General features: G+C 34.7%; 1 protein-coding gene across 1 annotated transcript; it reads right to left on the bottom strand.

Moving 5' to 3' along the window:
- Positions 1-1608: 1608 nt before the first annotated feature.
- Positions 1609-7741, bottom strand: LOC145610645 (IAA-amino acid hydrolase ILR1-like). The gene is made up of 5 exons (XM_081665951.1): positions 7225-7741; positions 4405-4530; positions 3998-4312; positions 2272-2400; positions 1609-2181 (listed from the first exon to the last, which is right to left on the bottom strand). The coding sequence occupies exons 1-5, from the start codon at positions 7567-7569 to the stop codon at positions 1798-1800; spliced, it is 1299 nt and encodes a 432-aa protein (XP_081522077.1). The 5' UTR covers positions 7570-7741; the 3' UTR covers positions 1609-1797.
- Positions 7742-16265: the final 8524 nt, after the last annotated feature.

Below are 16265 nucleotides of genomic sequence, written 5' to 3'. Positions count from 1 at the left end.
ATCATCATCATCTTCATTCTCACTCCCTCAATTACCACAATTACCACTCAATTCAACCCCCAATTTCTCTCAACCTCCATTTCTATGGAACTCAAGCTCCAAAACCCATCACCCAATTATGAAATTCCGCAAAAACCCACCTTATATGGCAGTTTAAAATGTCACCGCAAATGAAATGCTTTCCCTAAAGGGTTGATATGGCCCTAATTTACACTCTATTCAAGTAGGGTGTCTTTTGGTTTCGCCGCGAAGCTGCCATTGTTGGGAAGAAAAGGACGACGGGAAGAATTGAAGAAGAGGACGAAGATCTCAGGCTTTCTGGGTTCGTTCGGCGGAAGGCGTAAAGATGGTGGTGGCTGTGATGGGTTTCGGATGGTGGTCGGAGTGATGGTGACTATGACGGTGTTGGGGTGGAAGATTGGAGAAGATGTTAATAAATTATTTTTTTTAAAAAAAAAACAGACGTTAGAGTTACTAACGTCTTCAAAACCGAATAGTAGTATAAAATTAATTTATTTGGCAAGAGGGGCCCACAAAAAGCAACTGATTGACAAAATTCATCAATTAGGCTGATTGCCTGGGTTTGCCTCATTAGGTTGGACATAGTATCAAATTTTAACATACCTTTATTATTCTTACTGACTAGTATATTAAAACTTTAACTAAAAAAAATAGCCTCTTAAGGGAACAATCGTCGGTATGATAAGGCGTGTGGCTCAAATCGTTGTTAAGCCTAAAGCATCACCATTCACCCAAGAAATTTTGGAGTAACCAATGGAAAAAATTAAAATACCGTCATGCAAATATGATGGAAAAGACGGCCCGAAGAGATATGTAGCATCATTCGAAGGGCACATGTTATACACCAATTCAGATGTCGTTTGGTGTAAGGCCTTCCCAACAACCCTTCTGAAGCACCATTGATAGTTTTGAGAAACTGGTGCAGGTGTTTGCTGGCCAGTATTTAAACAATAGTGCCTGTAAGATAGTGTAATTCTCCTTGGTTGGAGTATTCTCATTCAACAATATATATAGTTGTTTACAAACCTAATTATGAGAAACCTAATTACACAAGATATATCTTTACAGAATATTAACAAGATAATATAAACCTATTATCTATCAGTGCCAGTATGTAAGCAATAGTGCTATGCATGCAGTGAACGTTTAGGAGAATTGAAGGCAGTGGTGCAAAGGAAAGATGAGTCTCCAACAGTCTAAGGGACTACGTCAATAGATTTAACAATGAAGAAAATACTATTCGAAAGTTCAGCAAGAAATAGTCGTTATGGCACTAATGAATGGATTGAATGACTGAATTCAAAAGATATTTAACTCGGAAAAGTTTCCCAAATCTGGAGGCTGTGTTCGGCAAAGCGCACCTGTGTTTTAAGGGTGGGTAACTCTTAAAAACGAGCAGCAGAGTGGCTCCAATAGAAGTAAGTCGACGTTAGTCTGATAAAATCGTACATGAGAACAGTAAACACAGTAAGCAAACTCAGCTGATAGGAAGTGAGAGCCGACAAGAGAATAAATCCAGTAAAGGACTGGGCGATACAGCAATTATACTTTAATTTGGGTTTAGATTTATTGAACTATATGCAGTAGATTAATTTTATATTACCCGAGTTAATTGTGCAGTTAATCATTACACATTTCACATTTGTTTGTTATTCATACGAGTATCAGATTTGCTGTACAACATCAAACACTTGCAAGGACATTCTCTGAGAGCCAACATGCACACATCAAGGACATTTGACAACTACAGTCTACATGATCTCATCATGCTTGCTCTTACACACTCTCGATAGAACCACCAAGCTTCTCCAAGTAAGAAATAGCAAGTGCAGCATGGAAAGCAGCCCCAACAGGAAAAGCTTCCTCATCAACGAAGAAGTATGGGGAGTGCAATGGCTTATCCGATTTCAGGGTCTCATTCTTTATTCCGAGAACAAATATAGCAGCTGGCATTTTTGAGGAAAAGAAACTAAAGTCCTCTGATCCCATGGTCAAGTGAAAGACTTCCAACTTGGACCTGCCAATCAACGCCTCCACAACCTGTGTCCCGTGCTCATGGAGTGCCTGATCGTTAATCATCACAGGACACGGCATAGGCATGTCTTCAAAGAAGTCTACCTCACCATGGCACTGATGCACTGAAGATTGCATCTCCACAATCTGCAATTATGTAATATTAATTTTATTTCTAATTCTATCTTTGTTGACAATATTAGGACATACTGGAGTACTGGACGCACAAAGCGTTACCTCCTTAATCCTGTCTCTTAAGTAGGTGAGACCTTCAGAAGTCAAGCTTCTAAATGTTCCTCCGAATTCTACCTGCTCAGGGATCACATTTCTTGCCTGGCCTCCTTTTAAGTACCCAACAGTCACCACCTGTATGATCCATGAAACAGACAAATTAGGAAAAATCAGCATGTATTTTCTGAAACAAGAAGCAATTTCTAGATTAGAAGAATTTAATATGCATCTCTATGACTATTACCTCCCTACTTTTATAGAAATTTATTCCATCTAGTTAATATTGGAAAGTTGTAACTTATTATTTTCGGACAGTATAAATAGAAATGTGGCCTTTGGTTTAGGGACACAATATTATATATGTCTCCCTATGAGCTGTTAAACGGAGACCCGATGGTGCATTGGTACGAAGAGTGGAAGAGTGAGACCATGGAGAGGTTAAACGAGGGAAAGAGACACTACAAGAAAATAACCTTTTCGTAGCGATTATTTTAACCTTTAGTATCGATTGTAATTGCAACAAAAGGCTTTCCCAACGAATAACCATTCGATACAATATCCCCCGTTGCCTTAGCCTATAGTAGTGGTTTTCAATATCGCTGGGGTTGGCCTCAATAATCAATACGAAAAACTACATCCAATTGTGGTGATTATTGTAGCGATTACAATCGCTATAAATGTTTAACTCATTTTCTTCAAAAAACCAAAAAAAAAAAAAAAAAAAAAAAAAAAAAAAACATGCGTATGATCTTTACAAGATTCGAACATGCAACCTCAAACTCTTATATTAAATGTTTCACCAATAAGCTATGACATATTTTATGTATTCTTTGTCAAACAACATATATAATTAAATTTAGTGTTGAAAAGGCTTTTCGTATCGATTTTTCGGATTTAGTGGCGATTGTAAATGATACGATTTCTCAAAATGATATAAATGTGTAAAAATAGTGTGGATATGTATTATTATGTTTTCCGTATCGATTTTACATGGGAAAACCATGACGATTGTAAAAATGATACGACATTCTTAATTATTTCACAAACATACTTGCATATTGTAGCGAATGTACAATCGCTACGAAATAATCGCTACGAAAAGAGATTTTTCATGTAGTGAGAGACAAAAAATGACTTGGTTGAAAGGAGTTATTAGGAAGGATATAAAGTATATGGATTTGCATGAGCATGAGGCATTTGATCGTAAGGGGTGGAGGAGGAAGATTTTTGTGGATGACCATATGGAATAATCATTTTTGGTTCATGTAGCCGACCCCTTATGGGATAAGGCTTTGATTGATCGATTGATTAATTGTGAGTTGTAAAGAACTATGCAGGTTTCAATTATTATCATGTAATGGTAATAATCAAACTATGTCATAGCTTTTTTTGGATCAAGACATCCTCAAATTAGGGCTACTAATCTATCAATAGCTCCTCTGCAGGTAAACAGTCCTATTCAGTGTTGAAAAATCAGTAATTTAATATTACTGTAGATGCAGAAATTCCATATGATCTAAAAAACATGAGGCCACGACCTTGAGGCTTGACTTATGCATCTTAAAGGTCTGATTGAGGACTTCCCACTTTCTTCAGCTCATTAGAAACGATATTTATAAGGATAGAGTAGCAATAATGATTGATAGACCAGGACAGAGAAAATGAGCATGCAATGACTCTCATTGTGCTTATTCTGAAAGTTAACATGCACAGAAGTAAAAATGAGACTTACCCCTGACTCAATAGGATCTGTTTCTCTAGAAATGATATGCTGGAGTGCTACAATAGCTGATGAAGCTGCAACGATGGGGTCTCTACTCAGATGGGGCTGTGCTCCATGTGCACCTTCTCCTCTAATTGTTGCTGTAAACAGCCCGGTACCAGCAAGAACTGGGCCTGCCTTGGAACCAATACTACCAGTGGGCACTGTTGGCAGGACATGTAGGCTGATTATGGCATCGACATCATCTACAGCACCCTCTTTGATCATATGGTGTGCACCAGCATAACCTTCTTCACCGGGTTGAAAAACCAACTTGACTGTGCCCTTTTTTGTATTTGCAATGAAAAAAATCAGCCTACGGAAGCATAATCAGCTAATAAATATTGTGTAAATTTAGTTAAAATTTCACAATTGACCTTTAGCTGATCTTTCCTGCCCTGGAGTAACTTGGCTGCCCCAAGTAGCATTGCCACATGAGTATCATGACCACAAGCATGCATCTTCCCATCTTTTTTGCTTTTAAACTCCCAATTAACCAGTTCCTTCAAATTCCAAGTTAAATTTCAAATACCAATTTTGAATTCAGAAACATCAAAAGTCATTAAGTAATTAGAACTTATTCATTAAAAATAAAATGTAATCCTATCCCCAAAAAATCCTCAAGCTGGATGCACAATATTCCAGCACTTGGATTGGTGGTGCATGACAGTTTTTTGCAACCTATTGTGCTACAGAAAGTGGCTGCAACCCCTACATGCTAACAGTTGGGATTACATATTTCTTTTTTTTTTTTTTAATTTATTTTTAAAAAAGGTTGATCCCGTAAAAGCTTATATTTATTGCTAGTCATCATTTATTGTCTAGCTCTACTAGTATTAAGGATTGCCTTACAAGAATTAGGGGAATTCAGGCTTGCTTGTTTCTTTTCGTTGCTCGGGCCAATGACTCCTGAATCTTTCTGCTTCTTTCTTAGCCTGCTCATTCTCAATGAGAATATGGAAAGTTCTCTTTACTAGGCAGCAAGTGAATTGGTAGTTTTAACCTTGGCAAAATGAAGTCTACTAGATGAAAGCACTATCTAATGCTATGTTTGGATAACAAATTAGAAGGAAAATGGAAGGGAGGGAAATGGAAGGGAGGGAAAGGAAGGGAAAATGGAGGAAATGATGAGCTTCATTTTCCCTCCAAATCTCTCCAATTTTGAAGGGATGGTCTTTATTAAAGGAGGAGGGAAAATGGATCCCTCCCTCCCCCTCCCCTTCCCTTCCCCAACATATTATCCAAACAAGGAAGTTTGTCTCCCTCCCTTTCCCTTCTCTTCCTTTCCTTCCATATTTTGTTATCCAAACATAGCCTAAAAGTCATACCTGTCGCAATTTAAATAGTTCACTATGCAACTGATCTCTCTCTCTAAGGTGTAGTAGAATAAACTAAGTTAACATCTGAAACTCCATAACAGACACTTTGCTGATTTGTAAATTGCGACAGGTATGACTTTTTAATCATTTTGTAAATAGTTTCTTACAAGGGTATCATAAATGAAGGTTTAGTGCAACACATTGCACGCACACAAAAAAAAAAAAAAAAAAATTAGTACTTTTTTTTTTTAATTTTTTGCTTTGAGGATCATAGCACACCCAGTTTTTTAAATCTTAATAATAACTATTTTGTCATGAATTAAGTTCATATTCCTTTTGGTTTCCTCACTTAGACACCAAATGTTCATAATGTTTAAAAATAAAGTTTTAACTGCATTTTAAGAAAATATCTTACATATATACCCGAGTACACACAAGAGGCCGCTAAGCAGGTGCACTAGAGACATTTGTTTTTACTACGTAGCTCATTTGATTTTATTATTTGTCCATTTAAAGATTTTTAAACTTTTAGTGTGCAATAAAAATATCAAATTAGCTTTTACGGAAATTTCACCAAATTTCCATGAGTTATTTTTTTATTCACCAAATACCCGTCAAAACTTTCAAATTCACCAAATATTCCTGAGTTAAAGAAAAATGTCACCAAATACCCTTAATGACTAACGGCGGTTAACACGTGGCAGCCTCGAATTGGTTGTAGTAATATTAGTTAATTACTTATTAAAAAAAATTAAAAAATTAAAAACTTTTTAAAATTAAAAAAAAAATTAAAAAAAAATACCCAAACCACCCCAGACCCACCCCTACCCCAAACGGCCGACCGCAATCCCACCCCTCCCCCTGCGCCGCTGGTCCCTTTTCACTGATGAGGGCAGCCCCCCCCCCCCACCCTCCGACACCCCCTCCCCTACCCCCAGCCCCTTCTCCCTCCGTTTCCCCTCCCCTTAAACCTCCTGCCCAACCTCGAAAACACCCCCCTTCCTTCTCCCCGGCGCCAGAGAACCACTTTTGCCCCACCCCCCGCCATCCCCACCCCCTTTCCCCCCTAAACCACCACCCAAAAAACCGAAAAACCCTTTAATCGAAAAAACCCCAAATCAAAATCTAGAGTTTTGATTTGGGGGTTTTTTCGATTTTTAGGGTGGTGGTTTAAGGGGGAAAGGGGGTGGGGCGAAAGTGGTTCGCCGGCGCCGGGGAGGAGGTTTGGGCGCCGGCAGCGAAGGAAAGGGGGTGTTTTCGGGGTTTAAGGGGAGGGGAAACGGAGGGAGAAGGAGCTCGGGGTAGGGGAGGGGGTGTCGGAGGGTGGGGGGCTGCCCTCGCCGGCGAAAAGGGACCACCGGCGCAGGGGGAGGGGTGGGATCTGGGTGGTGGTGGGGCGTTGGGGTGGGGTGGGTCTTGGGGTGGGTTTTTTTTTTTTTTTTTTAAAGTTTTTTTTAATAATTAATTAACAAATATTACAACAACCAATTAGAGGCTGTCACGTGACATATTAGTCATTAATGACTAGTCATTAAGGGCATTTGGTGACATTTTTCTTAAAATCGGGAGTATTTAGCAAATTCAAAAGTTTTGATGGATATTTGGTGAATAAAAAAATAACTCAGGGGCATTTGATGAAATTTTCGTAGCTTTTATGTATACTAGGTGCTTATTAAATTTTTAGTATTTTTGTACTCCTTAAGAAAAATTATGCCAATAATATTTTTATAAGTGGTGTGCGAGCCAAGTTTATCACCTTGAAACAATTATTAGCGGCTTTACCGCAAACTTGAAAAACAACCCCTGATTATGTTGTATTTTCTGATGAAGTTGCTAATTCCATAAAATTGGCCAAAAATAGAAAGAAAAGAAGAAAACCTGCAAAGCAAGAGCATCCATATCAGCCCTGAGAGCAAAAACGGGCTTTTGACCCGACCCGATTAAAGCGATGACCCCAGTGTTGGCAACAGGCCATACATACTGAATTCCCAGCGAGTCAAGCTCGGACCGAATGATTCGACTCGTTTCGTACTCTTCGAATCCCAATTCTGGGTTCTGATGAATCGTCCTCCGAATCCGGTTCATCCATTGGACCAATTCCGGTTGTCTCGCCGCTTCCAAGAGCTCCCGACTCAGCGATTGCAAGTCAGAGTTCGCCCATTTGGTGTGGGTTGAGATTACAAGAACAGCCGTCAGTAGCAGTTTCAGTAACATTTTCACCATTATTTGAGGATTTGTAAGCACCGTTTATTTTGAATGGTTTGATAGTGCAAAATTAAAGGACAATTGTCAATTATGTAGGTGAGTGTAATTTTGTGATTTTCATTCATTCCGTTTTTAAGGAAACAAAAATAATACTAGCGTTACGTCTTCGCCAGTAGTTGTATTTGTGAGTTGTGATGCATTTGCATTATTAGTAATGTACGGAGTAGTATGTAGTTGATTTAAAACATGGCTATTACATTAGCGAATTATTAGGACGAATTCACATTATTTAACGCACCATTTTAACAGTTTTTAGGGTCTATTCTCTTCGCCTTATTTTCAGTTGAGTTCAGTTTTAATAAGTTTAGTTTAGTTTGGTTTAGTTCAGTTCAGTTCTTATCTTAATTTCTTTCTCTCAAGAAATTCAGTTTAGTTCACTTCAGCTTTAATAAGTTCACTTCAGCTCAGTTCACTTCAGCTCAGCTCACTTAAGTCAATCAGAACATGCCCTTAGTTTTAACTATTTATTGGGTTTTTTTTATACTTTAAAAAACTTAAAAAGTACACATTGAGACCGTTTTAACAACCATTTACCCAGGGCACCACCGAATCTATAAGCTTATTATTGTTATTGAAGACAAGAGTAATAATTGGCGAGAAATTTTAATTTATCCAAGCTGACATGACCTAAAACAACTCTTTTAGTCGATAATTAGTGTTTAACCCAGGCGATACCCCAGAATACGGATCAATACTTTTAATGTTATTATTGTATTATAGTTTTAATGTATTATATTTGGCCAATTGACCAAAAATTAACATCCTTGTGACACATTGGTATAAAAGTTAACACTGGCGACAAATTATGAAAATAGTATAGTGTACCCGGATTTTTACTTCACCGGCCCCGTTCTTAAGAGCTCTGCTCTGCTGAAATCTGCTTTGCTCTACTCTGCTTTGCTGAAATCTGCCCTGCTGTGCTCTACTTAAAATTAATACTTAATATTGAATTATTATAATAATAATATTTAATATTTAATAAAAATTATAAATAATTAATTTTTAATATTTAATAATAATTAATATTTAATAAGAATAATAAATAATTAATATTTAATAATAATAAATAATTAATATTTAATAATAATAAATAATTAATATTTAATAATAATTAATACTTAATAATAACAATAATTTATTATTGATATTTAATAGAAATAATAATAATATTTAATTATTAATATTTAATAATAATAATAATAAATTATTAATAATTAATAATAATAATATTATTAATAATAATAATAATAATTAATATTTAATAATAATAGTAATTGTACTAATAGTAATAATAATACTTATAACTAATAATATTAATCATAATAACAATAATTGATTATTATAATAAAAATTAATATTAAGATAATAACTAATATTTAAAGATAGTACTAATTATTAATTTTTAATAATAATAATAATTAAATAATATTTAATAATAATTATTATTATAATTAATATAATAATAATAATAATTAATATTTAACTTTAAAAATTTAATGATTATAATAATAATGCGATAATATTAGTAGTAGTAGTAGTAGTAGTAATAATAATAATAATAATAATAATAATAATAATAATAATAATAATAATAATAATAATAATAGTAATAATAATAATAATAATAATAGTAATAATAGTAATAATAATAATAATAATAATAATAATAATAATGAGTATAATAATAATACGATAATATTAGTAGTAATAATAGTAATAATAATAATAATAATAATAATAATAATAATAATAATAATAATAATAATAATAATAATATCTGCTCTGCTCTGCTCTGCTCAGCTCGGCTCTGCTCAGCTCGGCTCTGCTTTGCTCTACTAAAATCTGCTCTGCTATGCTCTGCTGAAATCTGCTCTGCTATGCTCTGCTGAAATCTGCTCTGCTCTGCCCAAAAGCTCAAAAGAACAAAACCTCCCTCAACTCTTACTAAAAAAAGAGAAAATATATAAGTAGTATCTATTAACTATTACTAAATGTAGAAACCCAAATGTGTCTCTCCAAAACCAAACCCGATGATGAGTACCTTTTACGTCGAATCATAATCGAATGAAGTGAAAGTGTGGAAAGTCTAGTGTTGCGGAAAGTTTTTATTTTCTTTTCTCTTCTCTCTGTTTTTGAAAACTTATTTTAAGAAAACAGTCAATCCAGTTTGGTTGGTCCATGATATGGGTCCAATAGTAGTGTAGTTGGATGGGGCTTGCAAAGACCTTTCCAACGATATATTATGAGCCCAATTCCGATGAATATTGAGGAAGTTATGGCCAATTTACTAAACTGGGCTCGGTTTAAGCTTTATGTACGGCCTAATGATCTAGGGGAGGACCTAATATGATTTATCATTCCTAATGCAATTAGAAATGGTTTTAGTCTTCTAGATTCTTCTAGAAGGTTCTTTTCATTCCTAATTCAATTAGCATTGATAAATTGACTTTTGTTGACTTTTCAGAGTTTTAATCAAAATCAAATAGCATTTTCGAGGAAATTATATGATTTTATCCTCCAGTACGGCAAACTTATCGGATTTTTGAAAACGCGTTAAAATTAGTCTTGGCGCCTGACCCCAGGCCTTGGCGCCTAGAACCAAGCCTGGCGCCAGCTAGCCAGGGTTGGCGCCAGCTCTGTTTTTTGCGTGCGACAAGTGCTCTGTTTTGATATTCTATCTTTTTGGCTGATTTTCTCTATAAATATCGTAGTAAAAACTCCGTTTTCATTAACCAATTCTCACCAACTCTCATCAAGATTTTCTTGATTATTCTCTCTCTCTCTCTCTTAATTCAAACTTTGTTTTCATATACAAAATTCCGCATTCACAAGATCTAGAAACACCTATCCATATTCGAAGTTGCCTTCACCCTAGACGTGAAAGGTTTAATTTCTGAGGGTTTGGTCCCAAATCTCTATTTCAATTATTTAAATTAATTGTTTGATTATTACTTTCCTTGAAGTTACTAACGTGTGTATTTTGTTATTAGAAAGAGGTACGAGGCATCAAAGTAAGTGCTTTAATGGTTTTGATTGATATTATGATGTAGAAATCATGTTTATATTGTTCTCATGATATTCCTAGTATCATGTCTAGGGTAACTTTAATATTAAATATGATTGTTACGATGCTTCCTACGTTCTTCCTAATATTTATGATTGTTAGTATCATGTTAGGGTTAAAGATTTGATTTTTATTGCTTAGTGACATGCTAGGGTTTGTTATTAATCTTGTTAGTATCATGCCTAGGATCTTGCTATTATTATTATGCTTTAATATTAACATGAACATGATTATGATTATAATATTCATAATTGTTGTTGTGATGATCATTATTATTATTGATATTATGATTATTATGATTGTTTTAATTATAATTTATTATTATTATTATGATTATTATAATGATTGATTATTATTATGTTGCTCGATGATATTTATTGTTTGATCACACCTTTATTGCATGTTTAAAGGGAATTTGGTACTTGTAATCACGCTTAATAAGATAATTAATAATCTTGTTTAGGGTTAATGTGATTATAATTTCAAGTGATCACCAATAATAGTTTATTTGTGCATTATATTCAACCAACATAGATTAAACAGGTTTAGGGTTAATTATATTAATTGCATGTTAATTAAAAAGCGCACATGAATACGATCAGAATAAAGTAGAGGTCTATTATTAGGGCAGGTTCAATCTCTTTTAGGTTGGATTTGTACCTTCATCCCCGAACCCTTATTTGGTTCTAGACCTTATGGAGTTGATGATCTCTTGGATCGTTAAGGGGTGTAACCTTCACCCTGTGAACGGTTTACAAGTTCCTAAAACTTGTTGGCGACTCTTTTGCTCTATCTTCTTCCCTTTTGGATGCCACCGTACTTTAGTGTATGATCACAGTGGGGTTCAAGCTAGTGGGATTAAAGCTTGAAATTATTCCCTACACTAAAACAAAATATTGATGATGTCATCAATTTCTTAAAGTACTTACGTGTCAAACTCTCATAAAAAAATTTCCCTCCAAATTTTACATATGATGTCATCAATTTTTTTTTTTTTTTTTTTTTTTTTTTTTTTTTTTTTTTTTTTTTTTGCTAGAAACTAGGACCAATTAGGTGTGAAACTTGAATTTGACATAAATATTGTTGTATATACTCCACACTACTTTTGGATATTCATAATAGACATAGATATTGGTAGCTAATTATACATTTTTTTTTAACAAATCAATAATACACATTTTTTTTTAAAAATAAATAATAGTAAACACACATTTATTTAGCTTCCACTCTAAACGTATAAGCTTAATAAATTATACATTTATACAACATTAATATATTTAATCTAACCATCATTTTAGTATATTTTTAATAACATAGTAAATATTACATTATGATACAGTATTAAATAATAACCATTTTTATGTACATGTTTTTTTTAAATATTTATTTAACAAATTTTTTTAAAAAAAATAACGAGTCAAATCATATTAGAAAATTATCAACAACAAAAGATAAAAAAATATACTCCGTAGAAAAATTACTAAAACCACCGTGCAACGCACGGGTACTAATCTAATATTATATAATTCTAATTCTAATTTATATTCAAAAGTCGTTCTTTTTTTTTTTAATAGAAAAGTCGTTCTTTTTTTTTAACAAGCATGATATAATTCTTTTTTTTTTTTTTTTGAAAATATAAAATAATTTTATTAGGTATATTATTTCCATAACCGAAATTCTAATGTTGGCCTTTATGGTGCAATGAATAATATCGTGTAGCTGCTAGTCTACCCAAATGTGAATGAGGTTGTATGCATTAAATTTGAAATATACTAGGTTATTTCCCGTGCCATGCACGGTAATCTTCAATAATCATTATTAAACTATCATTATATGAGATTTTTTATAAACAAAAAAATCTAAAAATTTAGTTGAAAATTTTTGATATAAAAAAAGTATTGCGAAAGACATGTTACATATAAAATAAAGTAGAAAATGACAAAGTTATGTTAAGAATGTTTTTTTTAAAAAAATAGCTATTTAAATATCTGTGTTAAAAATATGTCAATTTTTTTTATTTTAAGTAATAATATCATTAGGGAATTATTTTTGAATAACATTTGTTTCTTTAATAAAATTTTATTTAGAAAAAAAATAAAAATAAAAAAATCTGATGACACACCAGGAGATGACACGTGTCATTGCTGGTGTGTCTTTTAGTATATAGTTATTGATTGATTGTTCAAGCGGATACAATTGGTCATCCCTCTCTAAAATAGCATTAAAAATATCAGGTGCGAGAAGGACTAATATATGTAACCAAATTCAAGGACATAATTAGTATTGTGGGATATATTTTGAGAGTATCATAGGATTATTAGGATATATTTTGGGGGGTTACTAAATGCCACAATAGAATTACTTAGGGTGCGGTATTAAATGACTCATCTACCCTTATAAATTCCATGTTTGACATCATTCAATTTTTCTCACCAACCATACTCCTTCCACCATCATCACCCTAAACACCATCACCACCACCACCCTAAGGTCGCCGGAATCACCATCACCCTAAACACCATCACCACCACCACCTTAAGGTCGCCGAAATCATCCAATTTTCTCACTATCTATCACACCAAATCAACCACTTATCATACCAAATCAACCGAAAAAAGGAAGAGGCTGACGACAATGAAATCGCGGCGTGGGAAGGGGGTTCGTTTGCCAGGAAACGTGGAGAAAACGCCGGCCAATTCGTCGGTTAGTTTGTTTTTTCGCATAGATTCGCATAGTCGCGTGCTATATGCCACTCCACCACGGCATAGTCGCATATAGCATGCGATTACACCGTGGTGGAGTCGCATATAGCGTGCGATTATGCTGTGGTGGAGTCGCATATAGCACGCGACTATGGTTTTTGTTTATTGAATTTTGAATTTGAATTTAAAGTTCGAATTATGGTTGTAATTTGTTTTTTTTTTTTAATTTCGAATTAGCATCAGTAAATTAATTTTGAATCCGTGATTAAATTAGTAATGTAATTTGAATTATGGTAATCTTTTTTTTTTTTTAATTCGAAATTGAATTTAATTTTGTCAAGGTGGAGACGTGGTGTATGATGGTCAAGTTGGAGTCGTGGTGGACCAGTCAAGGTGGAGACGTGATGGTGGACCAGTTAAGGTGAGTGGGTGGCCTGGTATGGTGGTGGAGCTAATGGTCAAGGTGGAGCTAAGGCTTGACTAAGGTCAAGGTAGGACAAAGTTGGTAGTTAATAATGATTGGATTGTTATGTAATTTTCAAAATTATAAGGGGCATGAAAGTCTTTTAATACTATTGAGTAATTTCATTGTGGCAAATAGCAATTCACATATTTTATGCCTAAAATATCTTGTGAGTATATTTTAGGTAATTTCCTAATTCTATCAAATTAGGGAATATCTTGTATTATATAGTTTATGAGAGTAATCAATGGATATCAAGCCTTTACGTTTATTCAATTTATCATGGTATTTGAGCCTAGGTTATTTTAATTTTAAATATTTTTTTTCGATAAACATGGTGGACGAATCAAGTACTCCACCACCATCAATTAGAGTGCAATAGTAGTTGTGGGGTTGCAGTTACATTGACCAATCAAGGTCTTGGTTTGAGTTCTAATTGTCAGTTATTTATACATGATAAATCAAAATATATTACAGGTTTGGTGGGCTATACCACAATTGTCGAGAATCGTGTGAATTACAAATTTGATGATACATCTTGGATTATTGACACCGGAGCTACACACCACGTTACAAGAGAAAAATCTTGTCTTTTTTACACAAAGAGTCTTACATGTGTCTAGTAAGGTTACCAAACGGTGAAATAGTGTTGACTTCTCTTATTGGTTCCGTTCGTTTGTCGGACAAAATTACTCTAATTGGAGTGCTTTATGTTCCTAATATGTGTTGTAATTTACTTTCTGTTTCACATCTTAATGATGAGCTTAATTTTACTATCCAATGTAACTCTTATATGTGTGCTATACAGGATCAAACGAAGGAGTTGATTAGAACGGGTTCTAGGAGGGACAGATTGTACTGCTTTAGCAAATCAGATTCGGTGCATCATGTGGGTGTTATCGACGCAAGGTCTAATTTGGAGCTATGGCATCGTCGTATGGGTCATCCTTCCGAGAAAGTAGTTAAGTTACTTCCTACTGTTAATTGCAAAGATAGTCTAAATGTATGTGTGCTAAACATCCTAGAGATAGACATAGTTTTCCTTTGAGTGATAATAAGGCATCTAGAATATTTGAGAAGGTTCATTGTGATTTATGGGGTCTATATCGTCATGTTTCGTCGTGTGGAGCTCGTTATTTTTTAACTATTGTTGATAACTATTCTAGAGAAGTGTGGATATACTTGTTGATTGATAAAACTGAGGTGTTACGTATGTTTTTTTTTTTTTTATGTTTGTTGCTATGGTAGAAATACAATTTTCCCAAACAATTAAAGTCGTGCAAAGTGACAATGGTGCCGAGTTTAATTGTTTACTTGATATTTTTGCTGCAACCGGAATTATTTTTCAAACCTCTTGTGTGGGTACACCGCAACAAAACGGGAGGGCTGAGAGGAAACATAAACACATTTTGGAAGTAGGGAGAGCTTTGAGATTTCAAGCTAAGCTGTCAATTTATTTTTGGGGTGAGTGTGTTCTTGCTGCAGCTCATTCAATTAGCTGAAACCCTACTCCTTTGCTTTACAACAAAACCCCCTTTGAAATACTTTTTGATAAACCAACTTTATTTGATGCTATTTGTACTTTTGGGTGTTTATGTTTTGCTCATAATCAGAAAACAAATGGAGACAAATTTGCAAGTGGGAGTCAAAAGTGTGTTTTTGTGGGTTATCCGCTTGGTAAGAAAGGGTGGAGATTGTATGATCTTGATTCTAAGGCTTTCTTTGTGTCAAGGGATGTTAAGTTTGTGGAAGATGTGTTTTCGTTTGATACTCCGGAAGATGTTAATATTGGGTCATCAGTCACCTTATTATATTCATGATAATTTTTTTTTAGTATGATTTGTGGGATAATAGTGATGGCAATGATGATTCTTTATTGGGCAATAATACGGGGGAATATAATGAAAATGTGCAAGCCACCCCTACTCACACAGAGCCCACGCATCAGGTCCCTGCTCAACAGCCCACCAGTGGGGACCCTGCGGGCGCTGGCCCTGCAAGGCAGTAGCACAACCACGCCACTGGTCAGCCCGATGGAAAACCAATGGGCGCTGGCGTGCCTAGCAGCCCAGCAGGAGCGGCTAGCTAGGACTGCCGAGACTAGCAGCCCAGCAGCAGTTGGCTGGGACTGCCAAGGCTAGCAGTCCGGCACAGCAGCAGCAAGCCACGGTCCAACCGCCCTTGGGTCATGGTCTTCGTGATAAAATTTCGTCGGTCAAGCTTCGGGATTATGTGACTCATTCAATTTTTTTTCTAATAATCCGTCTCCGTCCTCTCCGTCATCCAACACTCCTTTAGGTACTCCTTATCCTTTGGCACACTATATAAATTGTGACATGTTTTATGTGAATTATCGTAAATTCCTTGCAGCGATTGTTCAAGAAAAGGAACCAAAATCCTTTAAAGAGGCCATGAAATCTGAAAG

The sequence above is a fragment of the Chenopodium album genome, chromosome 3, assembly GCF_948465745.1.
Source record: "Chenopodium album chromosome 3, dcCheAlbu1.1, whole genome shotgun sequence".
NCBI classification, from domain to species: domain Eukaryota; kingdom Viridiplantae; phylum Streptophyta; class Magnoliopsida; order Caryophyllales; family Amaranthaceae; genus Chenopodium; species Chenopodium album.
Note: the sequence above shows the minus strand (reverse complement) of the source record. Positions and strands in the feature narration are given on the sequence as shown.